Source organism: Panthera onca, chromosome A2 (genome assembly GCF_046562875.1).
Source record: "Panthera onca isolate mPanOnc1 chromosome A2, mPanOnc1 haplotype 2, whole genome shotgun sequence".
Classification (NCBI taxonomy): domain Eukaryota; kingdom Metazoa; phylum Chordata; class Mammalia; order Carnivora; family Felidae; genus Panthera; species Panthera onca.
This window is the reverse complement of record NC_138340.1, coordinates 8,588,850-8,602,568: the sequence shown is the minus strand read 5'-3', so window position 1 is coordinate 8,602,568 and position 13,719 is coordinate 8,588,850. Positions and strand designations below refer to the sequence as shown.

General features: G+C 54.2%; 2 protein-coding genes across 7 annotated transcripts; one reads left to right on the top strand and one right to left on the bottom strand.

Moving 5' to 3' along the window:
- The first annotated feature begins 1,087 nt into the window (after positions 1–1,087).
- On the top strand, positions 1,088–11,952 carry EPOR (erythropoietin receptor). 5 transcript variants are annotated; one of them, XR_009609523.3, is made up of 9 exons: positions 1,088–1,319; positions 2,196–2,331; positions 2,730–2,908; positions 2,986–3,143; positions 3,650–3,803; positions 3,887–3,974; positions 5,692–5,779; positions 10,397–10,515; positions 11,634–11,952. XR_009609523.3 is itself a non-coding variant. In XM_060630271.2 (9 exons), exons 2-9 carry the CDS (start codon positions 1,731–1,733, stop codon positions 6,479–6,481), a joined length of 1,305 nt encoding a protein of 434 aa, XP_060486254.1. In that variant the 5' UTR covers positions 1,222–1,319; positions 1,568–1,730; the 3' UTR covers positions 6,482–6,838. The 5 variants fall into 5 exon arrangements, 4 of the variants coding, with proteins under 4 accessions (XP_060486256.1, XP_060486253.1, XP_060486252.1 ...); XM_060630271.2 differs by lacking the exons at positions 10,397–10,515; positions 11,634–11,952 and adding exons at positions 1,568–1,733; positions 5,873–6,838 and having other exon boundaries at positions 1,222–1,319; positions 2,840–2,908; XM_060630273.3 differs by lacking the exon at positions 11,634–11,952 and having other exon boundaries at positions 10,397–11,260.
- On the bottom strand, positions 7,820–9,693 carry SWSAP1 (SWIM-type zinc finger 7 associated protein 1). Of its 2 annotated transcripts, XM_060630284.3 has the most exons (3): positions 9,398–9,693; positions 9,015–9,074; positions 7,820–8,673 (listed from the first exon to the last, which is right to left on the bottom strand). In XM_060630284.3, exons 1-3 carry the CDS (start codon positions 9,644–9,646, stop codon positions 8,170–8,172), a joined length of 813 nt encoding a protein of 270 aa, XP_060486267.2. In that variant the 5' UTR covers positions 9,647–9,693; the 3' UTR covers positions 7,820–8,169. The 2 variants fall into 2 exon arrangements, with proteins under 2 accessions (XP_060486267.2, XP_060486269.2); XM_060630286.2 differs by lacking the exon at positions 9,015–9,074 and having other exon boundaries at positions 9,398–9,685.
- Positions 11,953–13,719: the final 1,767 nt, after the last annotated feature.

The window sequence follows — 13,719 nt, the reverse complement described above, 5'->3', positions numbered from 1 at the left end:
AGGCTCTGAGCTGTCAGCACAGAGCCGGACATGGGGCTCGAACTCGTCAACCACAAGATCATGACCCGAGCCGAAGTCGGAAGCTCGACCGACTGAGCCACCCAGCCCCCCCCCCCCCCCAGATGGTTGCTATTTTAAATGGGGTCATCTCAGGGGGCAAATGTCACTGAGGAGGTGACATTTGGGCAGAAGCCTGAATAAAGGACTGAGCCCCGTGGATATTTAGAGGAAGAGTTTCAGAGAGAGGTAACAGGGTGTAAAAGCCTGTGTTAGCTTCACCATCAGGCAATTTCTCCCCTCCTTAGTAGAGAAGATATCTCTGGATACGCCCTCATGGCCCAATAGAAACAGTCACCCTTTTCCCAGTAACTTTGAGTAAAGTCCCAGGACGGAGGCTCATTGGATCCCTTTGGGTCACATGCCCACGCTGGACCAATCACGGTGCTCCAGAAAATGGAGTGTTCTGATTGGCTACTCTGGGGCAGGGCAGGCGCAAGTATCCACCCCTTCCCCCCAAGCACTTACCTCTGTTCTGGTGTTAACCCTAGTTTAAGAAGCTGAGCCCAAGCAAATAGCTTTCACGCTTTGTACTGTAATTCCTGCTTCGGATTCTGTGTCTCCCTCTCTGTCAAAAATAAAAACTTTTTTAAAAATCACAAATTTCAACATCCAGAATGTTTTACCAACATGCCAGAATATATGTATGGTATATATCGTCTGGCCACACTGCCTAGCACTGCGCACTCAACCGCCAGTCGTTATTACGATTATTTATTCCTACCCAGACTGGGAAGAGATGTTGATTAGCACGATAATACCAGTATGTTACATTTTTGGAATATTTGCTATGTGCCAAACCGGATTTGATAGATGAGAAGGCTGAAGCTCAGATCAGCCACCTGTCCAGAGTCACACAGTAAGAAAGTGCAGAAACCGGCACTGTCCCTGACCCCCAAGCAGTCGCGGGGTCTCTAAGGGCCCCGCCCCCCTCCCGCCGGGGCGGCAGGGCGGCCGCCTCCCGCTTATCTCGGCCCAGGCTGCGTGTGGTCCCGCCCCCTCGGGGGAGCTGCCACTTGGAGGCGCCTGGCCGGGAAGGGCCTGGTCAGCTGTGTCCGGCGGAGGCAGCTGCTGACCCAGCTGTGGATTGTGCCAGGGGCGGAAGGGGAGCAGGGGCCCTGCGCCCCCCGTGGCGGGGGGTTGCATCATGGGTCACCTCTGGGCGCCCCTCTGGCCTGGAGTCGGCTCTCTCTGTCTCTTGCTCGCTGGGGCCGCCTGGGCTCCCCCACCCAACCCCCTGGACCCCAAGTTCGAAAGTAAAGGTAAGGATGGATCTGTGTGTAGACCCCCGCAATGGTTCCTGGAGGGCAATGCGAGGCCTGAACTTCCAGCCTGGGTCCTGGGAGCCACGCCGGGTTCTGACCCTACAGTCTAGGATCTGGGGGCTGGGGGCTGAACCTCCTTAGAGTGGCACCTGGCTGGCATGCTGGGGTCTAAGACTCCAGACTGTGTTGTGGGCGGGGGTGGGGGGGGGGGTGGGGGGCATAAGTTTCCCGTTTTATCTTTTCAGGGAGCCTGGGACATAATAAATCCTAACGGGGCAGGGTTGGTGCTGGGTCTAGGCCTCGAAATCTAGAGTCCCCAGGAGAGGGGATCTGGCCGACCCTCCACCGGGGGAGGGAGGACAAAGCCCGCGTCGAGGCCGAGGGGCCGGGCCTCAGGCGACTGTAAACATGGTTTGTATGCGGGCGCCAGATGCCTCGGCTTGCGGCTTGCCGGGTCGAGGGAAGAGGCGAGGGAGGGGTTCACGGTTGGCGCTATCGGGCTGCCGGCAGCCTGCCGGGGCCGATAGGGGGCCCCGCCTTCTCCGCACACGTCCAGTGGCTCGCCTGTCCTGGGCCGGGGCGGGGCGGGCAGCGGGGGACCGCGGCCCTCCAAGCCGCGCGCGGTCCAGCGGGTTGTGGGGTGGGCGGGGGCGTGTGTGGGAACAGTAAGGCAAGCCACCAGCGCTTCGGAGTTCGGGGGGGGGGGGGCGGCACCACCTCCGCGGACCCTTCGAGGGCCCCCGCTTGGGGTAGCGAGCGAGGCGGGGCTTTTTGCTTATCGGTTCGCACAGGCGGCGGGAGCGAGGGGGAGGCTGCTGTGGCCCGAGGACTGGGCTCTCCCGACCCCCTCCCCGTGTCCGCCTCCCCCCGCAGCGGCTCTGCTGGCTGCCCGCGGGCCCGAAGAGCTTCTGTGCTTCACCGAACGGTTGGAGGACCTGGTGTGCTTCTGGGAGGAAGCGGCAAGCGCCGGGGTCGGCCCCGACAACTACAGCTTCTTCTACCAGCTCGAGTGAGTGCGACGGGGCAGGTGGAGCGCCCCCACCCTCTGAGGAGGGGGCGGGTGGGCAGGGGCTCACACTTTGGGATATCTGCTGGCGTCGGGAGCGGGAGGACACTGGTGGGACGGGAGGCCACTGGCGGTCACTGGTGGGAAGCCCCGGGGTCAGTGCCGACGCGCCCCCTAGTGGCTGGGGCCGGAACAGTCTCGCGATCTCTGTTGCGGAGCGATCCCAGACATTCGGGCAGGGACAGCACCCCTCCAAATAGGCCTAAGGCGTCGCGTAGTCGGGGGCCGGACGCCCCCTGGTGGTAGTGTCCAAACCGGGCCCAAGCTCCAGGCAATACAAACTCTCTCGCACCCCCCACCCCCAACTTGCTCCCTTCCCTCTCTGGCCCCTTGGCGCACAGGGGCGAACCGTGGAAGCCATGCAGCCTGCACCAGGCGCCCACGGCTCGCGGCGCTGTGCGTTTCTGGTGCTCGCTGCCTACGGCCGACGCGTCGAGCTTTGTGCCCTTAGAGCTGCGCGTCACAGCCGTATCCTCGGGCGCTCCACGCTATCACCGTATCATCCACATCAACGAAGTGGGTACGTGCGCAGGGAATGGGGAAATTGTCGGGTGAGGGAGTCTCGGTCACCGCCCACCTGATCAACCCCTCTCGCAGTGCTCCTGGACCCCCCCGCGGGGCTGCTGGCGCGGCGGGCCGACGAGGGCGGCCACGTGGTACTGCGTTGGCTCCCGCCTCCTGGAGCCCCCGTCGCAAGCCTGATCCGCTACGAAGTGAACATCTCCTCAGGCAACGTCGCAGGGGGCGCTCAGAAGGTGAGGCCGCCCCGACCGCCAGTCCAAAAGGCTGTGTGGTGGACAGCCCCGCCTCCCCTTCTAAATCCCGCCCCGATGGCCAGCATGGCCCCGCCTCCTGGCCGCGCCCCTCCAGGCCCACCTCTGACGCCCGTCATCTCTTTGCCCAAAACACATCAACTCCCACTGACATGTCTTCCTTGCCAGTGCCTCCCAGTCCACCTGGACCCAAGCCCAAAGCCCACTTACCCCCTTGTCCCAAATACTACACCCCTTCAACATCCCGACCCTTTGCTCCCTGGCCCCGCCCCTAAAGAGCCCGAGACCGCCCCCTGCTCCCTAAGCCTCCGTCCTGATTGGCCCGAGCCTTCCTGGAACCCGCCTCTTGCTTTCATTGCCCTTCCCCCTCACCGCAGTATTGCGAACCTGTCCTTCCTTTCTCTGATTGGCTCAGTGCCGCCCCCACAAGCTTTTCTCTGCTCGCCCCGCCCTATTGACCACGCCTCTCACCCAGGCCCCGCCCCCAGGTGGAGATCCTGGATGGCCGCACTGAGTGCGCGCTGAGCAACCTTCGCGGCCGAACGCGCTACACTTTTATGGTTCGCGCGCGTATGGCTGAGCCGAGCTTCGGTGGCTTCTGGAGCGCCTGGTCCGAGCCTGCGTCGCTGCTGACAGCTAGTGGTGAGGCCCCAGCTAGGAGCTAGGAGGGCCTGGGGAGGAGCGTGGGGTAATCCTACTGCCCTGACTTCCTCCCTGCTTTGTAGACTTGGACCCTCTCATCCTGACGCTCTCACTCATCCTCGTGCTCATCCTGCTGCTGCTGGCCGTGCTCGCCCTGCTTTCCCACCGCCGGTGAGCGCCCCATTCGGGCACCTAGCCCAGACTCCAACGCACTTACGTTCTCCTTTTGCTGTGGAAAGCTAGGCTCAGAGACGGAAAGGCACTGCCCAGGGACACACAGTGAGGAGTCCGTGGCAGGGCTGGGATGCAAGCCAGACCATATCCAGAATCTTAGTTAAAATTCTTGGGAACATTCACCTGGTTTTCCTTGAACCTCAGCGGTTGCTCCTTTTTGAATTCCTTTGCTTGTTCCTTTTCCCAATTTCATCAACTTTCGTAAAATCCCCAGATGGGCCTAATGGAAAGATTTAACATCCTGAGTGCCTCCTGCCTCTGTTATCAAGCTCCTTAGATTGTTTATGGTAGGACCAGCCATCCTGAGGTTTTTGTTGTTCGTAGCTCATACTATGTGGTTTCATACCCCCAAGCCTTGGCACATGCTGTTCCTTCTGCCTGCAATGCCTTTCCTGCCTTGTCTGCCAAGCAGTATTCTGTTGTCTTTAAGGGCCTTGTTTATTTATTTGGTTGGAAAATACATACTGAGTGCCAACTATGTGCTAGGCACTGGGGAGAAAGTGGAAAACAAGCATCTCTCTGACCTTGTGGATCTCAAAGCTGAGTCAAATAGCAAACAAGGGTACCAACATATACGGGAGCAGAGAGGAAAGAGAGAGAATCCCAAGCAGGCTCCATGCTGTCAGTGTAGAGCCCGACGCAGGGCGTGATCCCACAAACAATGAGATCATGACCAGAGCCAAAATCAAGAGTTGGTTGCTCAACCAACTGAGCCACCCAGGCACCCCAGCAACAGATATTTGGTTATACATTGTGGTAAGTGGTATCACAGAAACAAATGGGGTGTGGGGCCGTGACAGGCTGGTCAGGGAAGGCCTCTGGAAGATGATATCAGAATGGAAACCTGACCTTTGGACAAAGGCAGCCGCGAGACAATTGAAAAGGAACAGCAAGTGCAAAGGCCCCGAGGTGGGAATGAGCTTGGGAGCACTGAAGCAGCTGCCAAGAGGGTATCTCTGGCTAGAGCAGAATATATTACGAGGAAGTGGTGAATGATGAGGTGAGAGAGGTCACAGGGGTCAGAACGTGCAAGGTTGTCTGCAGGGCTGTGGAGAAGAGTTGTTATTCTTTTTTTTTTTTTTTTAATTTTTTAACTTTATTTATTTTGAGAGGGAGAGAGAGAAAGCATACATAAGATGAAGAGGGACAGAGAGAAAGGGAGAGAGAGAGAAAGAGAGAGAGAGAGAGAGAGAGAGAGAGAGAGAGAATCCCAAGCAGCCTCCACAGTCAGTGCAGAGCCCAATGCAGGGCTCGAACTCACATATCATGACCTGGGCCAAAATCAGGAGTCGGATGTTCAACCAACCGACGGAGCCACCCAGGTGCCCCCGAATTTTATTCTGAGTACATTCAGGGAATTATGGAAAGGAGTGAGAAGGGAAGTAACATAATGAACCTCCAGACAAGCCTGGGCCAGGTTAAGGGAGAGCACCAGGCAGTGTATGTTGAACTCCTATGCATCCTTCAAAACCCTGTTCCAGTCACCCATCTGTAGGGCCTTGCAGATGCTTCAGCCAGAGCCCCTATGCACTCCTCTGCCTTGTGATTATGAGGGACTAGGACTATCTGTGCCCCTGTGGCTGCTTTCTAGGGGGGTATTGGTGAGCATTCAGTGACACATATCCATGTAATTGTTTCTTTTTGGCTTCATCAGGACTCTGAAGCAGAAGATCTGGCCTGGTATCCCAAGCCCTGAGAGTGAGTTTGAGGGCCTCTTTACCACCCACAAGGGTAACTTCCAGGTAGGTGGCCTGGTTGTCCCCTCGGGGCCTGGGGTTTCCCTGCTCCTGTGGCTGAACCATAGGTCTCTGAGCAGGCTGGTGCTGTTTCCCCAGCTGTGGCTGTACCAGAATGAGGGCTGTCTTTGGTGGAGCCCCTGCACTCCCTTTGCAGAGGACCCCCCCTCCCCCCTGGAAGTCCTCTCTGAGCGTTGCTGGGGGGCTACCCAGGCAGCGGAGCCGGGGGCAGAGGAGGGGCCCCTGCTGGAGCCGCTGGGCAGTGAACATACCCAAGACACCTACCTAGTGCTGGACAAGTGGTTGCTGCCCCGGAACCCACCCAGCGAGGATCTCCCGCGGCCTGATGGCAGTTTGGACATGGTAGCCATGGATAAAGGCTCAGAAGCCTCCTCCTGCTCATCTGCCTTGTCCCTGAAGCCTGGGCCAGAGGGGGCCTTGGGTGCCAGCTTTGAGTACACGATCCTGGATCCCAGCTCCCAGCTCTTGCGCCCAAGAGCACTGCCCCCTGAGCTGCCCCCCACCCCACCCCACATAAAGTACCTGTACCTCATGGTGTCTGACTCTGGCATCTCAACTGACTACAGCTCAGGGGGCTCCCAGGAAGCCCAGGGGGACTCATCCACTGGCCCCTGCTTGAACCCTTATGAGAACAGCCTCATCCCAGCCACTGAGTCTTCGCCCCCCAGCTATGTGGCCTGTTCCTAGGACTCCAGCCCTCAGATGCTTGGGGACCCAGCGTGACCTCAAGTGCTAGCCCAGGCCCTAGACTTATTGAGCAGGGTTGGTGAGGGCTCCCTCAGGACCAGGGGCATTGCTAACCTCGGCTTTCTGCCCAATCCGTCCTGCTCAGTACAACCTTGGAGTATTTTAAAATGTATAGAGTTGTATGAGTGTATGTGTGTTTGTGTGTGTATGTAATTTTTTTCCCCCTTTCATGACTTCTACAAACATCCTTGTAGGCCCCATCTTTCCCTGGGCCCAGACCATAGGGGCAACGGTAAAAGGCCTCGAGCTCAGTCTGAAATTCTGGACCTGGCGATATGAATAATAATCCTAATAGAATGAAGGACTCAGTATATGTTATACTAGCTGCCATAACAACAACAAAAAAAACCTCCTAAATATGACTGGCTTTACACATTAAATGGTTTCTCTATCATATTTCAATGCAAGCAGGCAGGCAGCCATTTCTGGAATGAGTCAGAAGCCCAGACCCTGCTGGTCTGTAGATGGACCCCTGGCATCTTGCTAACCAAGCAGCAAAGAGAAAACAGAAGATGCTGGGGGCCATTTTAGGGATTAGAAACAGTCCCAGGACCCCAGCTTGGTCCATGGACCGTTGCGGGGGGGGGGGGGGGGGGAGAGGAATGCAGTTAGGCTGTGCTCCCTTGGGGAAGGAAAGCTGTTGCCTGAGCCTCTGGCTAGTTTCTGCCACGAATAATAATGATATCACTAAATTAGACATGACCTAGGAAAGACGGGCATATGCAGGCCTTCTAGAAGCTCTACCAAAGCCACCCCTAGCTAAATACCCTAAAAACTCTCACACGCGTGAGCCAGGACATGTGTGCAAGAATGTTCATAGCAGCAGATATGTCCATTTGATGAATAAATTGGGATATGGTCACCCATGGAACTATATGCCGTCGGGAGAAAGCAGTGAACTAAAAACTGGCCTAATCTTTTTAAAAAAATTATTTTAACATTTATTCATTTTTGAAAGACAGAGTGCGAATAAGGAAGGGGCAGAGAGAGAGGGAGACACAGAATTTGAAGCAGGCTCTAGGCTCCAAGCTGTCAGCACAGAGCCCGATGCGGGGCTCGAACTCATGGACCGCAAGACCATGGCCTGAGCCGACGTCGGCCACTTAACCAACTGAGCTACCCAGGCACCCCAAAACTGGCCTAATCTGCAATGATAATGTTGAGTGGGAAAAGAAGGAAGTCTCAGAAGATTACATTTATCATGAAACTTTTTATAAAGTTCAAAACAGCAAAATTCAACAATGTTAATTGGGCATAACAGGACATAACATGATAATGCTATTTTTATTTTTTTTAAGTTTATTTATTTTGAGAGAGAGAGGGAGTGGGGGAAGGGCAGAGAGACAGAGAGAGAGAGAGAGAGAGAGAGAGAATCCCAAGTAGGCTCCATGATGTCAGTGCAGAGCTCGACGTGGGGCTCGATCCCACGAACCATGAGATCATGACCTGAGCCAAAATCAAGAGTCCAACATTTAACCAACTGAGCCACCCAGGTTCCCTGATAATGCTACTTTTAAATGAGAAAAAGCATTTTATATTCTTTAGGTCTTTGAATCTGCATGTGTCCCTGAAGTAAGTATTCCAGGCATGGGAAACTGAGGCATAGAGAGGTTGTCACACACCAAAGCTCAAGGCTGGCCTCCAGAGCTTGAACCTTTGTCTAAGCTGAGGTTGCCAGCCTGGGTAGGCCACGGGGTGATTGTCATCTCTCCATTTGGTCGGAAAGCCACGCACCACTCTGCCCTAGGCCCCAGCCCACCTGGATCCAGGCAGGCTCGGAGGCGGTGCTGTCCTGGGCCTGGCGTCTCTGCCTGCAGCCAGCACTGGGCAGGGAAATACCGCTGGAGCAGTGACACCTGCAGGGCATCCCCACTGACTCCCTCCTCCTGGGTCTGTAGGGCCACAATGAGCCCACAGCCCTGGCCAGGCCCAGTCTGGTGGCTGAAGTGGGCAGCTGTGTCCAGAAGCAGCGCAGCCAGGTAGGCGGCGTCCTGGGGTCCCTGGTCTTCCACTAGGTACTCCTCGAGGCCATCCAGTAGCAGCAGGGAGGGGGCTGGACCGCGGGCCTCATGGGCAGAGCACAGAAGCTGAAGGAGTTCATGGGTTGAGGGTGGGTACTGGAAGCGGACCTTCTAGAGGTTGGAAAAAAGGAAACGGCCACATTCAGCTCAGGAAGGCAGGCTCCAAGCTAGAGCTGCCCTGCTTCCTCGTATATACTTCCCTGCACTAGGCTCTCAGACCCCAGACAGCTGGTTCCGAGTGAAGCAGTTCAGAATGGCCGCATGCTCTTCAATTCGTACCCACTCACCACCCTTTTCTTTAATAACAAGATTTTATTTTTAAGTCATCTATGCCAAATGTGGGGCTGGAACTCAACATGCTCAAGAGTCACATGCTCTGCGCCCACCCCCGTTTTTTATCCCGCATTTATCACTGCCCGGTGTTAGCTGGGAACAAGGTATGTTTTTCTTACCAAGTATCTAAGGCAATCTTTCCACGGAAAACCTGCCCATAGCGTTCTTAGTCGGACCTCCTGACCGGCTCCAAAGGAAAAGCTGGCGTTCAAACTGGACTCAGGTTTAGCCCCACCCCTTACTCACCCCCCGACTAACCCCACCCGTTGGGCACCGCCTTTCTTCGCTAGCTCCGCCCCCTCACCAAACGGTTTCCCAATCTTAACAAAGCTTCCTACGGTCCCGCCCCTATTATTCCGCCCCGCGTATTCATGACTCCGCCCCGCAATGGCCGCTAAGGCTCGCTCTTCCTTCTTCTCCTCCATTGGTCTGTCTACCTGTCACTCAATCCTCAATTCGCCCAGTACTAACTAGCCCGCCTCCGGTCCCGCCCCTCGGTTACCTGTAGCCGCAGGGGGTCGAGTGCTGCGCCAGTCCCGCGGGGCAGGCTTTGAAGAGGCCTTCGAGTCAGAAAGAGGACGGGGCCTCGGCCCTCTCCTGCCGCTTCCAGGGCCGCCGCGAATAGCAGCGCTGTCTTTCCAGACCCTGGGCTGCCGAGCAGCAGCAAAGGCGGTCCAGCCTCAGCTGTATCCTCCTCCCCGGACCTTGCTGAGGTGCCTAGGTTTAGCACCCGCCTCAGCGTCTCCGCCATTCGTAAGATACTCCTGTCCAGTCAGCGGCCCTTTCCTGCCCTTAATCCCGCCCAAGCCGAGGTCTCATTGGTTACAATGCACTTAGCGTCTCCATTGGTCCATGGATCTGCCATCAAAGTTAGATCGGCCTTTACTGGCTCCTCCCCTGGTGAAGGAGGGAGGAGGTATAGAGGCGCTTGAAGGAGAGATTGCCCTTCCCTTGTGCGAGTCCGCTGAAGGAAGCAACGCGAATATTACTATTGTGAATTAATCAGCTAATTAGACACATACAAGGGTTGAGAGTTGGAGGAAGCAGGCCCTAATCACTGACACATTACTTAAAGTCTCCTAGCCTCAGTCTGCTCACCTATAAAATGGGGCTCGTGATATCTCAGAGGACTATTGTGATGGGAATGTTGTCTGTGTGTGTTTCTGCTGATGTCACCCAATGACAACTGAGGAAGTGAGTGAGGGAGGCACTTGTGTGCTTGTCTCTCCCTCTGCACCTTAGTATCTGCACAAGCTGTGTTGGAGGCTTGCAGGCTCAGGAACATTCACGTGCAAAACATCAGCAGCCGTCTCTGAGGGTCTGTGAGAAGAGGAATCTCAACTGGTTTCCTTATTGGCCTGGGGGCTCCTTGGGTTTTGCTTGGAATAAGCGGGGTGGGCATGGCCATAGATCAAAGAAGCACCAGGAGAGACAAAAAGACAGGGGGTGGGAGACTAAGGGACAGCCAAGGCAGGGGACCTTGTTTGTCTGGTTCACTTAGGTGTCTCCAGCGCCCAGAACAGTGACTAGATGGTTGTAGATTTTCAATATATGCTTGTTAAATGAATGAGTGAAGAAAGGAAGATAGGATTTTTGAGAAACTGGGAGAGGAGAAACAAGGTGAGTGGTTAAGTGAGGGTTGGCTGGGTCTCCTCACCCAGACCTCGCCCCAGAGCTGCCACTCACCCCTGTTGCCCTGGCAACTCTCTCCTGGTAACTTCAAAGTGGTGCTGTTGCCAGGAGACACAGGGGCGGGGTGGAACTGATATTTCCTGGGCTTTCTCTCTCCCTCTGGGGCCAGAAAACAGATCCGCCACATCCCGCAATACATCCACCCACACAGCTGGGCACCTCACACACCCCCCCTTACACACGTGTGCGCGCGCACACCCACACGCATCTCTGCCTATATTCCACTTTCAAAAGCCCCATCACCCACATGCTCACAGCCCTATCCTAGCACAAAACATCCCAGACACACTTTCTCTCACACTTATGTCCCCACACTCTTTCCCTTGCACACACACAAGAACACACTCTGATACAACCATACCATTGCTATTACACACACACATGCACACGCACACACCCAGACACATTTCCTTAGCTAATGTGACTGCAGCTCTTTCTGTACACACACACACACACACACACACACACACACACACACACCACCGTGTTGCATTCCTTGTCAAAGGCATCACCTCAATCCCCCCGCAACAGATGCACAACCATGATTCACCTCACTTTGCAACACTCCAAATGCACAAACACCCAGTAGTGACACATATATCACATCGTCGTGCAGTTACGTACACAAGAGCATGTCCAACACAGCCCCATTGCACTCGCTATTCCCTTGCTGAGGGAACTCAGCTCCCAAATATCCCTGTGGCTCATTTTCCCACACCATTCAGGTCATGGTCAAATATCACCTTGTTACAGAGGCTTTCCCTGATCACCTGTGTCAAATTGCACGCCCTACACTTTTTAACGGCTTCACCATCTTTGTTTTCAAATAACTTATCATTTCCAATGTCTTGTTCTTCTTGCCTCTCTCCTCACTAGAATGTCAGCTGCACCAGGGAGGTTCTTTCTTTTGTTCATTGCTGGGCCCCCAGCTCCTACAACAGTACTCAGCACACAGCAGGTGCTCATAAATGTAGACTGAGTACATTGGCAGAGATGCAGAGGTTTGGCATGTTTCTTGTACACACAGTACTTCTTTCTTTTCTCAGAAGGCTGTCTTCATATCCTGATGGAAGGACTTTTACCACAGAGAAGGTCCTGGGAGGGAGGACCAAAGGGTGAGGAGACTGGGGAGTAGACATCTCAGTCAGTCTGTGTTTCTCCCTTGTTTTTCAGCATCACGTGATTAAATAATTCATTTAACAAAATTTTATTGAGGACCTACTGTGTGTCGGACCCTGTTTTAGGCCCTGGGGCTTCAGCAGTGAAAAGACAAATAAGTCTCTGTCCTCGTGGAGCTGACATCCTAGTGAGGGGGAAGATAATGGCCACTAAGCATAAAGAGGAGTTTAAGTAGTCTATGAGTGGATGATAAATGTATGCAAAAAATTTTGCCCGGGGGGGGGAAAAAAGCTGAAAGGACCAGTTGTTTGTTTCTTGCCATTTTAAAGAGGGTGGTAGAGGGGGCAGGTCTCAATGAGAAGGTGACATTTGAGAAGAGGCTTGAAGGAGCTGAGAGAGTAAACCATGTAGAGCACGGAGGGAGAGCATTCCAAGTGGAGGCACCTGCAAGTGCAAAGGCCCTGAGACACTGGGAGCACTTTGACTTTTACCAGGATGCATGGGAACCAGCCATGAGAGGTTTTGAGCAGAGGCAGGTTGTGGTCTGACTTGCATGGTAAACCAGAATTCAGTTTTGGTTGAGTTGAGTTTGAGATTCTGTGAAGCGTACAGGGCATGTCAACAAATCTTTTGAGTAAGTACATATACCTTGGTCTGGGTTTTCTACCTAAAATTATCCATCCTGGTATGGGGTGTGGACAAGGTAAGGTCGGCCGTCTCCACCCCCTCTAGCAGGCCCAAACACTTCTTTGTGTCCGGCAGCCTTCACTTTACCCTTTCTTAGCCAGCACTTGGTTTCAGGACCACGGACAGCGCTAGCTGGGTTGGCTGGAACGCTGTCCGCTGTGCTGAAGTTTTGCTTCTTTCCTGGCCCGCGTGGAGGTAGCTGTGTAACAGAAGGAACCAAGGTGTCAGGGGTGGGATCCCTGGAAATAGAAGCTCTGTTTGGTGAAGAAGAGGGCTCCGTGATTCTCTCTCTCCTCTGTCTTAAGCCCTCTCATGCCCCCATATAATTCCCCATGGCCCACAATCAGCCCTGCCACCTACCCCACCTCCTCTCCTATCTGCCCCCTGCCTCGTTCAGCTCCAGCTGCACAGGCCTCCTCACTGGTCCCTGAACACAGGGGGTTGGTTTCCACCTCAGAACTTTGGTGCTTGCTGTTCCCTCTGTCTCAAACTTTCCTTCCCCCCTGCCTATTTATATGGCTCTCTCCCTCCCTCCTCATGCTTTTGTTTGTTTATAAGGAGGCTTCACTCCCAGCATAGAGCCCAACTCAGGGCCTGAACTCTTTATATCTACCCACCTATCTATATTTTATTTATTTATTTTTTAAGTAGTCTTCACGCTCAGTGCAGAGACCAACACGGGACCTGAACTCATGACCCTGAGATTAAGACCTGAGCTGAGGTCAAGAGTCAGATGCTTATCCAACTCAGCCACTCAGGCTCCCCTTTATGCCTCTTTAAACTGCAAGCTCTGTTCCCATCCCAAAGGTGTCCATTGTCCTCTCTAGCTTGAATTTTCTCCTATCGCTTGTCAATATCTAATGTATCAGAGATCCCAAACCCTGACCTAAATCCTTGATCCTAGAATTTGGAATTCAGAATTCTTCAGATCTTTTTTGAAAGGTACTATGGTATTGGGGCGCCTGGGTGGCGCAGTCGGTTAAGCGTCCGACTTCAGCCAGGTCACGATCTCGCAGTCCGTGAGTTCGAGCCCCACGTCAGGCTCTGGGCTGATGGCTCGGAGCCTGGAGCCTGTTTCCGATTCTGTGTCTCCCTCTCTCTGCCCCTCCCCCGTTCATGCTCTGTCTCTCTCTGTCCCAAAAATAAATTAAAAAAAAAAAAAAAAAAAAACGTTGAAAGGTACTATGGTATAAATACTATGTATTGCATAACATCCTAGTGGGGCCTGGGATAACATCTCCAAATCAAACAATTTCCTTTATCTGCAATGAAACATGAGAATATTCATATCAAAAGGCACCTGTGTGACTCAACTGATTAAGCCTC

Coding starts and splice junctions, on each gene's coding strand:
- SWSAP1 (XM_060630284.3), bottom strand. CDS start 9,646: ATGGCGGAGACGCTGAGGCGGGTGCTAAACCTAGGCACCTCAGCAAGG. Junction 9,075..9,397: donor TCGACCCCCTGCGGCTACAG/GTAACCGAGGGG, acceptor GGAGCCGGTCAG/GAGGTCCGACTAAGAACGCT. Junction 8,674..9,014: donor AAGATTGCCTTAGATACTTG/GTAAGAAAAACA, acceptor TCCAACCTCTAG/AAGGTCCGCTTCCAGTACCC.
- EPOR (XM_060630269.3), top strand. CDS start 1,205: ATGGGTCACCTCTGGGCGCCCCTCTGGCCTGGAGTCGGCTCTCTCTGT. Junction 3,804..3,886: donor GTCGCTGCTGACAGCTAGTG/GTGAGGCCCCAG, acceptor CCTGCTTTGTAG/ACTTGGACCCTCTCATCCTG. Junction 3,975..5,691: donor GCCCTGCTTTCCCACCGCCG/GTGAGCGCCCCA, acceptor TGGCTTCATCAG/GACTCTGAAGCAGAAGATCT.